This window comes from Rattus rattus, chromosome 1, assembly GCF_011064425.1.
Source record: "Rattus rattus isolate New Zealand chromosome 1, Rrattus_CSIRO_v1, whole genome shotgun sequence".
NCBI classification, from domain to species: Eukaryota; Metazoa; Chordata; class Mammalia; order Rodentia; family Muridae; genus Rattus; species Rattus rattus.
In genome coordinates this window covers 11559190-11574062 of record NC_046154.1, presented here as the reverse complement: position 1 = coordinate 11574062, position 14873 = coordinate 11559190, and the positions used below count along the sequence as shown (strand labels likewise).

The 14873-nt window shown below is 45.7% G+C and overlaps 1 protein-coding gene across 1 annotated transcript in view; it reads right to left on the bottom strand.

The window, feature by feature from the left end:
- Kif1b (kinesin family member 1B) overlaps positions 1 to 14873 on the bottom strand; it is a 130739-nt gene that overhangs the window by 25531 nt on the left and 90335 nt on the right. Inside the window, exons 28-34 of the mRNA XM_032894543.1 lie at positions 10110 to 10228; positions 9416 to 9501; positions 8937 to 9066; positions 8618 to 8780; positions 5434 to 5524; positions 3290 to 3408; positions 2141 to 2196 (exon numbers count right to left, since the gene is read on the bottom strand). Of these exons, the coding sequence (XP_032750434.1) occupies positions 2141 to 2196; positions 3290 to 3408; positions 5434 to 5524; positions 8618 to 8780; positions 8937 to 9066; positions 9416 to 9501; positions 10110 to 10228 (764 nt within the window). The remainder of the gene's footprint in view (positions 1 to 2140; positions 2197 to 3289; positions 3409 to 5433; positions 5525 to 8617; positions 8781 to 8936; positions 9067 to 9415; positions 9502 to 10109; positions 10229 to 14873) is intronic.

The following is a 14873-nucleotide window of genomic DNA, read 5'->3' as shown; positions in this document are numbered from 1 at the left end:
TAGAAATCCTTTGCTTTCCAGAGTTTCCCATCTGGGCATGGTATCACATCACAACCATATTGGGAAGATGATGCTTGGGAAACACCAGGGCATGTCACTAGGGCTGTCTGCCAAACCACAGCTCCCAGACCTCCCCATATCTAAGAATCACCAAGATTTTAAAGATGGTCAAATCGAGGGTTATACCCCAGAGAATCAAATCATAATGTCTGTGTGTCTGTGGGTGGGACTTGGAATTCTCCAATGCTTGTAATGTGCAGGCGGATCTGAGGCCATTAGTCTGATCTGTAAATACGAGAATCTGAAAGTAGCCTTCTGTTGTGCATTGTTTTCAGATTCAAGTCCCACAGTCCTAACAATACTAAAGCTATGTGTCTGCGGTTAAGCTGCTTACTCTGTGAGTCTCTCCTCAACTGGTAAAATACGGATCATAATATTCAGTCTACTACTTTGAAAAGTACTGTGAAGACCCAGCACATGGCGTCTATGAGGGGCTTTAGCAGTCACGGAGCTCCTCAAATGAACAGCCCACTGGCAGCAGTCGCCCAGCTGAGCTTCACAATGCTGGGGCTGCTATTAAGGAAGCTGCTTCCCGCTCTGGCAGTCATCTACATAAGCAAACCCTAAGTGCTCAGGAAAGAGAGGGGAGGGGAAGATAGAAGAGAGGAGGTGGGAGGAACACAGCTCAGTGCTAAAATGATTGTCTAACAGGCACAAGGCCCGGGGTTTGATTCGCAACGCTACTAATAAAAACCAACTATTAGTTTAAAAAAAATCAAAATATGAAATACTATTGCAAAAATACAAACAAAAGTGTCAGGAGGTCGAAATGTAAATAAGAAATACTCAAGTTAATAAAGATATAAAAAAAAAAGTGTCAGGAGGGGTGACGCTTGCTAAGTACACAGGACGCTTGCTTAGGACAGGTGAGCTCTAGGTTTAACCCCTAGCGCTCCGTAAACTGGGTATGAGGTACACACATGTGCAGGTAAGACGGGACTGGTAGGTCAGAAGTTCAAGACCATCCGCAGCTATAAAAGTAGTTCAAGGCTAGCCTGGGCTAGAGACCTTGTCTCAGGGGGAAGACCAGGGCATCTCATCCTCAGAGAAATGTGAAAGAGACAGAGGTAAGGGACTCCCTGACTCCTGGAGGGACTGTGATGTGGTCCTGACAATGCGAGAGCTCTACAGTAACTCGGGAACAGAGACGTCAGTGTTTCATGGAGGCCGGGTCTACGTCTAACGCAGAGCTAGTTTAGCTACTAACCATGGTGTCTGGGTACCCTTTCCTGCTGGAAGCTGGGAACTGGCGGAAAGAGAAAAGGCGGCAATGAATCGGCCTCATTCTGGAAGGTGGCAACAGCAGAGGAAGCAAGCACATTGGCGTGCTCAGAGAATGCATCCAACACATGCACATTCACATAGCCAGCCATGAGAAACCGCATCAGCTCAATCTTTCTTTCATGGTCTGAAGGCCGATGGGGATGGGACATAGACAGGAAGGAGAATGAGCATGGGGCAAGGGTGGGGATTTGGAAAGTGGTCAGTAAGGAAAAAGAACAAAAATAAAGAAAAGTGAAAACAAGCTCAAGGAAGAGAAACAAATTCTGGTGCTCTCTTGTATAAGAGGGTATCTATTGTCAGTTACAAAGTGCTACAGGGAAGGAACTTGAATATATGTGCCACAAACGAATGAGTCATGCTTAAGGTATGGACATGCTAGTTATACTGAGATATGTGGGTGCCTCTAAGAATACAGTTACAAACACATCATCCCGTATCCTAAGTATGGACAACTATTATCTGTCAATCAAAAATAAGGTTCCACAATAAAGCTGAACACGCAGAATAAATTTAATACGCAAAGGACTGTTATGACTGACAGAAGTAATCACATATAAAGCAGAGAGATTTAAGAAAGAGGGGAGATTATTAAAGTCTGAATGAGAAGAGCAGAGAGACAGAGCTTAATTATTTCTGACTTCTCAGATCTGGGCCAAGCACTCTTGCTCCTGTCAGAAATACACAAGAGGAGCAGGACGCAAGCACAGAGAGAGAAGAATTCGGGTGGGATTCTCTTCTTGTCTGGAAATTGTTCAGAATATATGTGTGCACAAGAGAGAGCACAGCTGCTGCTCACCTGGTCTGGAGAGTGGCATGGGTGGGGGGAAGAATCTTCGAGATGGCTGAGGTGGACTGCAAAGAGAAAAGGAAAACATTGTTAGGACTGAAAAGAGTTAAGTGTCAAAAATAATGGCAAGCTTAAAATGTTTAAATCTTTGGGGGTTTTTGCCTTTTTTTTCCAGGCTTGCCTCGAACTCACAGAGATCCGCCCACCTCTGCTTCCAGGGCTGGAATCAGAGCATGCCCCTGCCCTCCACCCCTCAGCATTCCACTGCTTAAATCTTAGGAAAAGGGATACCCAACACAATCCCACACAGAGACCAACACATTTTGATAAAAGTCCTCCTCTAAATTTCAACTGGTGCTGCCATTACCACCAATAAAAGGCATGGTGGCTCACACCGTTAACTCAGCACTCACTGGCAGGGGCAGGGGCAGGGGCAGGGGCAGGGGCAGGGGCAGGGGCAGGGGCAGGGGCAGGGGCAGGGGCAGAGGCAGAGGCAGAGGCAGAGGCAGAGGCAGAGGCAGAGGCAGAGGCAGAGGCAGAGGCAGAGGCAGGAGGCAGAGGCAGAGGCAGAGGCAGAGGCAGAGGCAGAGGCAGAGAGATTCTAAGTTTGAGGATAGCCTGGCAGGGGCAGGGGCAGGGGGGGCAGGGGCAGGGGCAGGGGCAGGGGCAGGGGCAGGGGGGGGGCAGGGGCAGGGGCAGGGGCAGGGGCAGGGGCAGGGGCAGGGGCAGAGGCAGAGGCAGAGGCAGAGGCAGGGGCAGAAGCAGAGGCAGAGGCAGAGGCAGAGGCAGAGGCAGAGGCAGAGGCAGAGGCAGACAGATCTCTAAGTTTGAGGATAGCCTGGTCTTCTATAGTGAGTTGCAAGACAGCCTGGGCTACATAAAGAGACCCTGTCTCAAAAACAAGAACAAACAGAAGTTATATCACTGATCTTATTAGCTGTGAGGACTCCACTTTGAGTTCTGCTTCATGAAGAAGGCTGTCAGAACCAACTACACGCACATTCTAGCTCTACTGTGCCAACTTTCTACTCTATTAATAAACTTTTCTTCTTATGACAAGTAGTGACAATTCTGCATCCCTCAAGAGTTCTTTTCCAGAAAGCAAGGAACTAAAAACCAGAGCAGCAACAACAAAGCCTTCGCTTGTCTCACGCAGACCTGTTAAGCTCTTGTCCTTGCAGATGAAGTGGGTGCTGCTGGTAATGCCCGAAGACCTCAAACACGATGGGTTTGGTTTTGATGTAGTCCACAAATGACTCGGTGACCTCCACTGCAATCTAGTAAGAAGAACGTTCAGTGAGGTTAGGGTAAGAATAGGACAGGCAGGCACACGTGTGTGCTTCTAGCAGCCGTCAGCTGTCAGGTGTCCTGTACGTGCTGGGCGTGTGACTGCACAAGACAGCTTTTCCTCTGCTCCTCATTCTAATGCCGCTTTACCAAGCTTCTGCATTCTAGACTCTCCATGGTGCAGCAGAATTGCCCTTCCTCTGCCTCTGCTCATTGTTTCATTGTTGCTCTCTCTACCTGCTTTCTCCGAGGAATGGCCAGGAATCTGCTAGAAAGGCTTTCCCTCCAAAGCCCAGGTGATTGGTAAGAGGTAAGAACATGTGTTGACTGTGGCCTATGAGCAGAGGCAACGCCAAGTCTGACACCCGCTTTTCTTTTCCTCATCTTTTATTTCTGCTACCTCTCTCTCTACATAACCATTCTCCCTCATACAAAAAAGCCACTTAAAATCTTTCCATATAGAAAATGTTCCCTTTTGAATGTACTGACTCATTCTCATGTCTCCACACTTTATATCTATAGTTCCCCTCATGAATTCTAAGCTCCTTGGGGACTTCTGTGGTTTTATGAGTCAGATGCTTATTAAATGACTGGTCAGTATTTATCAAATACATATTTTATTTTAATTATAGGTACTGTGTATGTTTATGTTTGGGATAAGTGCATGTGAGTGGGTGGATGTCCTCAGAGGCCAGAAGAGGGTTTTGGATCCCTTGCAGCTGGAGTTATAGGCAGTCATGAGCCAACAGACATGGGCTAGGAACCTAAGTCAGGCCTTCTACAAGAGTGAGACACGGGTTGGGGATTTAGCTCAGTGGTACAGCGCTTGCCTAGCAAGCGCAAGGCCCTGGGTTCGGTCCCCAGCTCCGGAAAAAAAAAAAAAAAAAAAAAAAAAGAGTGAGACACAATCAACCACAGAGCCGTCTCTCTAGCCCCACAGTTCATGCTCTATTTTTAATTTTATTTTGATTGTCTGACTTCCTATATTTAAAGTTTTTGTTTTTGTTGGAGTTCAAACCTAGGACATGTGCATGTGAGGTGAGCACTCTACAACCCTGGCCTGGGTCTCTCTCTCTACAGAGTGGATGTGATGAGTGATGACCAACACAAGGCATGGTTAGGAGCCACGCTTCACTGTGCTGAAGCCCTATCCTTCCTCTCCCAGCTTTGTAACCCAGGCAAGGGCCTGAGTTCCCTCAGCTGTGGCACAGGGATTGTGACAGTCTGTGGTGGGCAAGTGAGGATGAGACAGCAGAGAAAACAGAACCAGGACAACACAAGTCCTTCCTAAGCACTGTGTTGTGATGGCGCTGGCATTGGCTTGATGCTGAATTAACTTATTTGTGTGCATGGTGCTTGTGCTCTGGTGCCCATGTGGGGATGAGAAGACAGCGTGTGGGTCCTCAGGACTGAACTCAGGTCACAGGCTTGTCAGGAAGGGCTTATAGCAGCTGAGCCATCTCCCCACTCCCAAGATGACTCTTCAATGAAGGTTGACTGAAATTCTACATGCAAGTTGGAAAGTCTACGTCCTTGCTTCACGCATTCAGAGAGTTGTAGGGGACATGAATAGTTAAATTAGACACAAGGGAAAAGCTCCCAATCTCAGCTTAGTTACAGAGGTATTATATCTCTACAGTACTTGTAAACAATAATTAAGTATCTTAGAGTTTATAGGATACTACGTTACTTATCAAAACTTACAGTAAACATGCTTCTTTTTTTCTAAGATACAAACATTCCTTAAAAATTCATATTCAAACTAATGGAACATTTGACTGGGACACTAGACGCACACACTCAGTGGGCCCCTATAATTTGGTAAGAGCGTGGCTGCTCTCCTCTGCAGACTACCTTACTGCCCTGGCCACAATCTTTACTCTTTATTCTCTCTGCAAAGCTCCCCTATTCAAGCACACCAAACAGCTCATGCATCACACGATCATCCTCCCTTAGCCAAAATATCAGGGTACATAAACCGGAGAGATAAGTGGCAAAATGTCCCCATTACTCACATTCTGTACATGGTAAAAGCCCAGGGGACTTCCTCTTCCGTTGTTCTTCAGGGGTTCAGTGGAGAACGCTTCGTCATGCCGATGCAAAAAGCTTAATAAAAAGATAGACAGATGAACAGTGCATCAAAATTAATCAGAATCTCATTGTGTTTCATTGAGTCTCGTTATGAAGGTCAAGCTGGCCCCAAACTCACAGAGACCCATCTGCTCCTGCCTCTAAGCACTGGAGTACTACTGTGTCTGACAGAACCTGTTTAAGAGCTCTTTGGACTCAAGCTGGAAGCGTAAGAACAAAGCACATTTGTTTGTTTGTTTGTTTGTTTTTACTGAGCCAAATGATTACCTCTTTCTGTGTCAGCATTCTCAATACCATACAGATGGTACTTCAGACTCAAAACTAGCTGAAAAATTAAACCAGCCTGGCTATTTATGTAAGTGGCCATATACACAAGCATGACTCGCAGAAGGTAAAGAAGTCAACACATCTGTAGCAGGATGTGGCGCACACGACTGTAATATGAGCACTCAAGAAGGAGAGGGGGGAGAATTGCAGAGTTCAAGGCCACTGAGGTCTGCATAGACGTTCCAGGCAGCCAGGGATACACAGAGAATCCCTGTTTTAAAACAAGCCAACTACCCCTCCAACCCAAAACCCAAGTGAACAAACCTACCCCAAACCCAAAAACCAAAAAAAGTCTAACCCCAACCCACAAAAGAACAAACCTGGGTTTGGGGATTTAGTTCAGTGGTAGAGCGCTTGCCTAGCAAGCCCAAGGCCCTGGTTCCGTCCTCAGCTCCGGAAAAAAAAAAAAAAAGAACAAACCTACCCCAAAAACCTAAAAGGTAAATGAATACACCTGCTCCACCAAGACCCCACATCAAGCAAACCCACCCACGTCCCCTGAAAAAAAGTATAAAGCATTGTTCTTTTGTAGAAGCTTTTGTTCATTTGTTTTGTTAAAATTAAAATCCTATTATATACAGAAAACTTGGCAAATCTGAGCCTCTGAGAGAACAGTAAAACTGCCCTTGGGAGACTGGCCTAGGAGCCTACTATCTAGACCAGAGATGCTCAAAAGCCATCTCTTCCAGGAAATCTCCTGACATAAACCTCATGGTTTTATGTTCTGATGGCAGCAGGGACCTACTTCTCCTCAAAAGTGACAGTGACGCACCACTGTGTGCCTGTTTCTCCAGCAGGTGGCAAGTGTTTGCCCACAGGGCTTGACACACAGATGACACTCTAAAAGGTTAAATGGCATAAAGAAGATTTTTTTTTTAAAGAAAATGTTTAGGGGTTGGGGATTTAGCTCAGCGGTAGAGCGCTTGCCTAGAGAGAGCAAGGCCCTGGGTTCGGTCCCCAGCTCGGAAAAAAAAAAAAAAAAAAAAAAAAAAAAAAAAAAAAAGAAAATGTTTAGATTTAAGTGTATGAGTGTTCTGCTTGAACCTATGCATGTGTACTCAATGTACGCATATGTGTCATATACATGCCTGGTGTCTCAGGTGCTCAGAAGGGGTGGAGTTAAGGTTGTGAAGCACCGTGTGGATGCTGAGATCCGAACCGGGGTCTTCTCCAAGAGCAGTGAGTGCTCTTAACCACCGAGCCAGACTCCAGTGCCCAAAGGGGGAAAGATTTGGAATAGCAGGAAAGTGTCGTAGTTTGCTGTTGACTTTCACATCAGTTCTCCAGGTCTGAGGGTGACAGTGCTCTGCCGAGTGCTCCAGATCACTAGCGATCTGTACAGTGCACTCTGCATTCCAGGCTTATGCAATATCTTTTCTGAACTCTTTTAAAAAATACACACATTTAAAATTGTTTATGTGTTTATTATTTTACTGTATTTACTTTTTTTTTTAAAGATTTACTTATTTATATACAGTGAAGACACTATAGCTGTCTTCAGACACACCAGAAGAGAGCATCAGATCCCATTACAGATGGTTGTGAGCCATCATGCGGTTGCTGGGAATTGAACTCAGAACCTCTGGAAGAACAGCCAGTGCTCTTAACCACTAAGCCATTTCTCCAGCCCATTTTACTATATTTATTGGTGTACCATATGCAAGTGCATTGTGCCCACAGAGGCCAGATGAGGGACTCACAGTCTCTGGAACTGTGTTACAAATAGCCGTGTGCCCTAGGTAAGTGCCTGGTAATTGGACCCAGGTCCTTTGGCAGAGTAGGCAGTGTTCTTAATGATTGCGCCTTTTCTCCAGTCCCTTGGTATCTCTGTTTTTTTTTATTATTATTATTATTATTATTATTATTATTATTATTATTATGCCTGTACCTTTCCTTCCCTTCTTGTTCCACCACCCGCACTCTAGTTTTTCTTCTCCTGGCCTTACATACCACGTCTGCCAGAGGTGCCCATGAGCACAAGTGGGCCTGAGCCGCCGTCTCAGTGGCACTGGTAACCTTACATGCCTACCCGCATCTCCTCCACACACTTCGTACAGTGATGGTTTTTCTTTACATCATATACATTTCCTTTTTCCAAAGTGCTAAATATGTAAAACTGTTGGGAAGACAATTTGCCTGGTTTTTTAAGAAGACATTTCAGCATGAAAAGCACTGAAGACTAGCAGGCTCCTCTGGATCAGACACCACGTTCCTGGAATACAGAGACAGCGCAGAGTGCTCTGGCGGGATGTGGTGTAGACTCCTGGGACCCTGACTAATTCCTGCATGGGGCTTGACTACTAGTCTCATCTCGAGTGACCAAAGTGCTCTCTCAGGGACTTGTTTTATCTCTCAAGAGCTTTCATCTTTCACACATGTAAAGCACTCTACAGAAAGAAGGACAGACATCTCTGCAGTTAACAACTTGCTAGATGGGCACAGAGAAAGGGCAATGCGTATCTTTTGAATGAGAAATGTCCCCATGCATGGACACTTGGTCCCCAGTTGGTAGCTGTTTGGGAGGTTAGGAAGGAGGAGAGCCCTGCTGGGGACGTTCATTCCTAGTAGCCACAACCCACTTCCTGTTCTCTCTCTCTGCTTCCTGCCTGTGAATGAAAATGAGACCAGTTCGTCTCCTGCTCACACCGCCGTGCCTTTTCTGCATGATGGACTCTGCCCCACTGAACCTGTAGCCTAAATTAAACCTTTCTTCTCCAGGCTGCTTTTCGTCAGGGTATTCTACCATGGAAACAGAGAAGTTAACTACCATAGGTGACTTACTTGAACTGACAAAAGATGTCTGCATACTCCGGCAGGATCCCACTGGCCTGGAGCACAGTGACTCGGAAAGTGAACGCACTGCCCAGTTTCAGGTGGTTACCAATCTCTTCGGAAAATCCTTCCATCACCATCTTCCCGTCCAGCAGAGTGCCCGACTTCAAATCTGAAGAGTTAAGTGGCACATGGTTCAAGTAACATAAAGAGGAGGAGCGGGCGTTCTTCCTGTTTCTAGTCAACCAAAGCCATTATCTTGCTTGTCTGTGGCACCCAATGCTTTCCCAGTGAGAATCTCCTCAGTGACAGTCATCTGTCTACATACCCAAGTCATTCATTCGATTGACTTCTTCTGGAGGACTGATGACTTCAGAACTCTGGCCCTGTCCCTCAACAATCCTCAGCTCCTCCAAGGACAGACCAGAACGAGTCATTGCAGCTGAAGGGAAGTCACTCTGAAAGTAAGGCACGGTGAGGTAAGGGCCTGCTCTCCCATTTCCTAACTGACTTTTGTTTGTACAAAAATAATATTTTTATTTGTACAACAAACTATTTTTGCAAATTAATACTTAAATGGACTAAGAATTGTCTGAGAGAAGGCAATGTGCTCAAGCATTTTCATCTTTGGAAGTGTTAGACACATCCGTATTTCACTGAGTAACTGTGGTATAACCAGCGTCTTAGAATGGCTAGAGTTGAAGACCAGAGGATTGTGTGCCAGCACTGCATGCTTTGCTCATAAGACCATTTACTTCTTTTTCTCTCCTCAAGGTGTTCGCTCCTTCTTTCCCAAATACTTCTTACCTGATTAAAGTACTCATTATCAAAAGATATTTTAGCTGTTCCTGACTGTCGAATTCCAGAGCCATAATCAGGAGCTTCTTCATCCGCTAAGTAGAAAGAAAGCCAGCAGTGAATGAAAGCACACGTGGGAGGAGGGGCTTACTATGGGGTTGGCCTGGCTTCAAACCACACAATCCACTATGCCAGTCTAAACCGCTCGTCACTTTCACAAAGTCAATCTGAGACTTTACTTATATTACCCGCCAGCTGTCCTAAAACAGCAATGTCCCAGACTAAGGTGAAATCATGACACTTAAGAGCTGGGATGGCGGTGGGATAAAGCTAATAGAAAGGAAAGAATGGAGGCCTTCCCCAAGTTGAACAAACACACTACCACTCATGTATGTGACTCAAGTGTCACCTGCATCAAGAACCTAGCCTGCTTTTTCTATGATTTCTTCTCTTTTTAAATTTTATTTTATGTTCATTGGTGTTCCGCTTACATGTGTGTCTGTGTGAGGGTGTTGGATCTCTTGGAATTGGAGTTACAGACAGTTGTGAGCTGCCATGTGGGTGCTGGGAATTGAACCTGGGTCTTCTGTTAGAGCAGTCAGTGCTCTTACCTGCTGAGCCACTGCTCCAGCCCCTAGCCTGCTTCTCCTATGGGGAAGAACCCCAGCTCTCATTTAGATAAGGTCAGCTCTCTCTAACTCACCTGCAATGGCCTGCACAGCCACTCGAAGGAAGCCCCGCACTTCCCCCTTCTCACTGACGATGGCCACCCTGTGAATCAGGGGCACTGGATACAGCAGGTTGCTCAAGTACACAAATGCCCTGTGGACAGAAACCCAGACAAACATCAGAACATCTGAGGAAGGAGAGGCTGAGGGCTCTCTGCCTCCCCCCTCTCAGCTGAGTTCTGATCTTCGATGGCTTCCAGGTGTGTCGTCAACACATGAGCTGTGCAGAAGCACGGCAGAGCAGCTGACAAAGACCAACGTACACCAAATTACTCTACCAAGACACTGCACCTTGGGAAGAAGAGCGACACTTGGAAGGAAATGTTCAAGTAGGGAGTGCTGCCAAGGAGAGGCGCCCACTGAAGAGCTTACTCTTCAGAACAAGGCTGCACCAATAGATCCGTAGGCAAAACAGAAACCAAGAGCTAAGGGGGATCCGAGTGAAGAACGGTTAGTAGCTGTAAAATGGGTTTTACATCCCAGCACAGAGTCTTGTTTTACTTAAAGGACGATTAAAAAGGTGTGAGGACCAGCCATGTAGGCAGAAAGGGGATGTAGCCAGATATTCTGGGAAGTGAGCTTGCTGGAGACTGAGTGGGAATTAACATTAAGTCCTCAGAGGACTTGGCTGGCCCCTGTGGAGTTGCCCTTGAACCTCAAACCAAAATTGTAAATAAAAGGGAATTTGCAGGTCTCTCCTGCCTCCTTGTGTTTCCTTCTTTGGGGGCCAGAGGAGAGAGACTCGGAGTCTCACACTTAACCATGTAAGTCCTCACGCTCAACTACTGCCCCCAGGCTTCTACCGAGACAGGGTCTCACGAAGTTACGTAGGCCTGCTTTGAGTTCACTCTGTAGCTTAGGCAAGCTTTAAACTTCTCAATCCTTCTGTCTCAGCTTCCAAGTAACTGAGATTACAGATCTGAGCTGCCAAACCTGGCCGACACCTAATATATGTCTAACAAACTAAGTCCTATCCTGTTTTTGCTTTTAAAAGTTCATTATTTTGTAGAGATTCTTTTCAATTGTATGTACATATGTGCATGCACGTGTCTGCCTCTGCATGTGTGTGTGTGAGTGTCCATGTGTGTGTTTGTGTGTGTTGTAGGTGAGGGGAGGACATGCCCACAGAGTGTGGAGGACGGAAGACAACCGTGTTAAGGTCTGTGCTTTTTCCACCACGTGAGTCGCCTGGACCAAAGTCAGGTAGTCGGGCTTGGTAGTAAAGGCTGTCACCACTCAGCCCTCTCACCTGTCTTACTGGTTTGTTTTTAAAGCAGTTAGAACACAAATCTTAAGAGCTCTCATTCCCAGGATGGACAAGTGGACTCTAATCCCCACTGCTCTGCTTCTCACTTGGTATACGCTGATCTTTGCACATAAAACAAAAGGCAGAAGAGTAAATGCCACACCGGGAAATGAGACAACTAAACCTGACACACAGGGCTGTCGGCTGCATCGCCTGTCCTAACATTTATGTAAGTTACAAGGAGAGAAGGATGAAGGGGTGAATACTTGGGATTTCAACTCAAAACAATAGAAGCAATTACAAAAACAGGTCAAATCCATCACAGCAATAATACTTAAGAACATAAATGAAGTATGAATGAAAAGCAAACTAAAGTAGCTGCAAAGGAACAGGAAACAGTACCACCATGTCTACTTCCCTTTCAGTCTGCTCCAAAGCAAGGGAGGGAATGCTAACACAGACAGTTAAACTTCTGCTGAACAGAAACTTGTGAATGAAAATGTAATTTACAAAGTAATTACAAATAGGGTCAGGCACCACTACTGTGACTGAGGTTAAAATTCTAAGAATTTAGCATGGGGAACCAAATGGCTGATTTCACTTCCAAAGTTAACACACACGCAGAGTACACTCCTGCCTCTGGCATCCAGTCAGAGCCGCCATGTACAGTGACTGGAGCAGTAAGAGCCCTGGCATGTCTCTTCCGGGAGTGCTCTCGGCACTGATGCTCTGCCCACGCTTGGATCTCACTGGAGATGCTACCTCACCACAGGTCCTCCCAACACTGTACAGCTCAAGTGACACACACAATTCTTTTCTCATAGTGGTTACGATTTGGACTTATGTGATTATTACTTGGTGTCTTCATCACTCACCAGACGGTAAGACTGTGAAGATGGGAACCATCTCTGGATTTGCTCACCTATCTGAGAGGGCCAGGCTTACAGTAAATACACTCAATAAATATCTGGTAAGTGAATATCTATGTATATTAGAAACCAGGAATGTAGGGCTAGAGAGACAGCTCAGCGGTTAAGAGCACTGACTGCTCTTCCAGAGGTCCTGAGTTCAAATCCCAGCAACCACATGGAGGCTCACAACCATCTGTAGTGGGATCCGATGCCTTCTTCTGGTGCGTCTGAAGACAGCTACAGTGTACTTATAAATAAAATAAATAAATCTTAAAAAAAGAAAAAGAAAAAGAAACCAGGAATGTGAACTGTTTTTTATTTTTACACAGAAGATAAGAAGCTTTTCAGAAAAATAGGTCCTACAAGGGACAGACAAGCAAGCCACCTAACTGTATACTAGGTTGATTTTTCAAGAGCAAAGTTATGATGGAAATGAAGTACACAGAGCACTTAACGTTTCTGCCATTGCTTAATTTTACTATGTTAAGTATAATTATTAGAAAAAATAAAACCGCTGCTGTGCCTGTGTTCTGTATGACCTTGACATGTTAGGCAGGCACTGTACCGCCAAACAGTGTCCTTAGCCCAAGAATTGCTGGTTTTAAAAACATATATCCACAGGCATGTCATCATAAAAATAACACTGGATTGCACATCAAAAGGTGAGAATCCAGGGCTGGAGAGATGGCTCAGAGGTTAAGAGCACTGACTGCTCTTCTAGAGGTCCTGAGTTCAAATCCCAGCAACCACATGGTGGCTCACAACCATCCGTAATGGGATCCGATGTCCTCTTCTGTGTCTGACAGCTACAGTGTCCTCATATAATTAAAATAAATAAATCTTTAAAAAAAACCAAACTTATTTAAAAAATAAAAATACATTTTTAAAAAAGGTGAGAATCCCTGCTACCCACGGCAAAGGCTTTCCCAGAAGCAGTAAGGCATTACTGCACACTTCCACTTTAGAAAAGAGCCCATGGTAAGGCGGAGGCACTGGCCTGCGATACATGGATGCACGCATTAGACGGTTCTCTGTCGTGTTATCAGAATACAGCCTTTAGCTCAACGCTGTATACAGGCTCTCCTGTGACGCTTTACGCTAGTGTGCCATGACTGACTCTGTACTGAACATCCTTATACTTTGACCTAGCAGACTGAAGGAGAATGGGGATGAGAGGGGAGAGGATGTAAGACACATTAGCAGAAAATGATGTGAAGTTACATCAGTAAGAAAAACTAATTGTCAACATAAAGAAAGTCAGCATAATTACAGTGGTACTTGCAGACAAGAGGTCAGATTAGGTACTTGGGAAAGGTTACAGACTACCCATCTTTTGCCCCCTTTGGCCCAGAAGACTAACATCTGTTTTCCATTTCACCCCAAGTCATGACGACGGTTCATGACATCCCGACATGCTGTAAGAGAATAGCTAAAGGGACAAGCTCTTTTACTCTTGATACAAAGACTCACCAGACAGCCATGGCCAAGAGGAAAAGCTATAAATGGAATTCAAAGGACCATGCAAACTTTACACGGGAATTAGAGTTACAGTTATAGCCAATAGGGAACTCTGATACCAGCGGTTACGGAAAGAGCAGTTACCCCTCTCACACAGCCTAGCCCTACTGCCCAGCGGAATGCTGCTGTTCTTCTGGACAAATATGGCTGACGGCAAAAATGGAGAACTCTTCTTCCCTCTCCTGACTGCTATTCCTTCACCTCTCCCAGTATCATTTTGCCTGGTGGTAGGATTTGAACGCAGAAAATTACCACTAAATTCACCCCAGCCACATCACCAACACCTCAAGTTCCTTTTGGCAAGACAGTGTTCGTTCTAGAACCCAGAAATCCAGACAAATGGAAGCATCACCTCCTGAGGCCACAGCTCCATACAAGTGCACACCTTACTGACCCAGTGAGTGTGCCCATCAGGGAGGACTCTGTCTTAACGCTCTCATAAGGCTGACTCACGATGCACATGCTCCAAGGCCAAAGTCTTCTCCTTCCTTCCCTCCCTCCCTCCCTTCCCTTGCTTCCTTTCTTTTGAGACAGGGTCTCACTATGCAGCTCTGGCTGTCCTGGAACTCACTGTGTAGACCGGGCTGTTGAACAGGTATCTGCCTGCCTCTGCCATGTGCCCCCTGCCTGGTCCTAGGCAGAAGGACTAACGGCTATATTCACTTTGCTAGTATGGACAATAGAGTATAAATGATGAGGGAAAAGGATTTTAAGGCTCTTTGGTTGTCCTGACCACTGTGTCTGGATTCTCTGGACCAGGTCACATAGGGTGACGCTGTCCACTCCACAGTGAGATGCTGTAGACCACAGCCACAGATTTAGGAGCCAAGTGACTATGCCAGTGATCAAAACCTGGTTCTAAGTGCCTGCCGATCTTAGAATGGAAATCCACCGAGGGACACAGAAATCCAGAGAATGAAGCACCGTCTGCAGTGCTTTCCTTAGTTTTAATATCAGTGACCGAGTCCTCTAAAACCCGAACACTGGGCACACACCACAGCACACATGTGATGATGTGACCTCAGCACATCTGTTCATGGAGGGTCTGCCATATTAACTTAGGT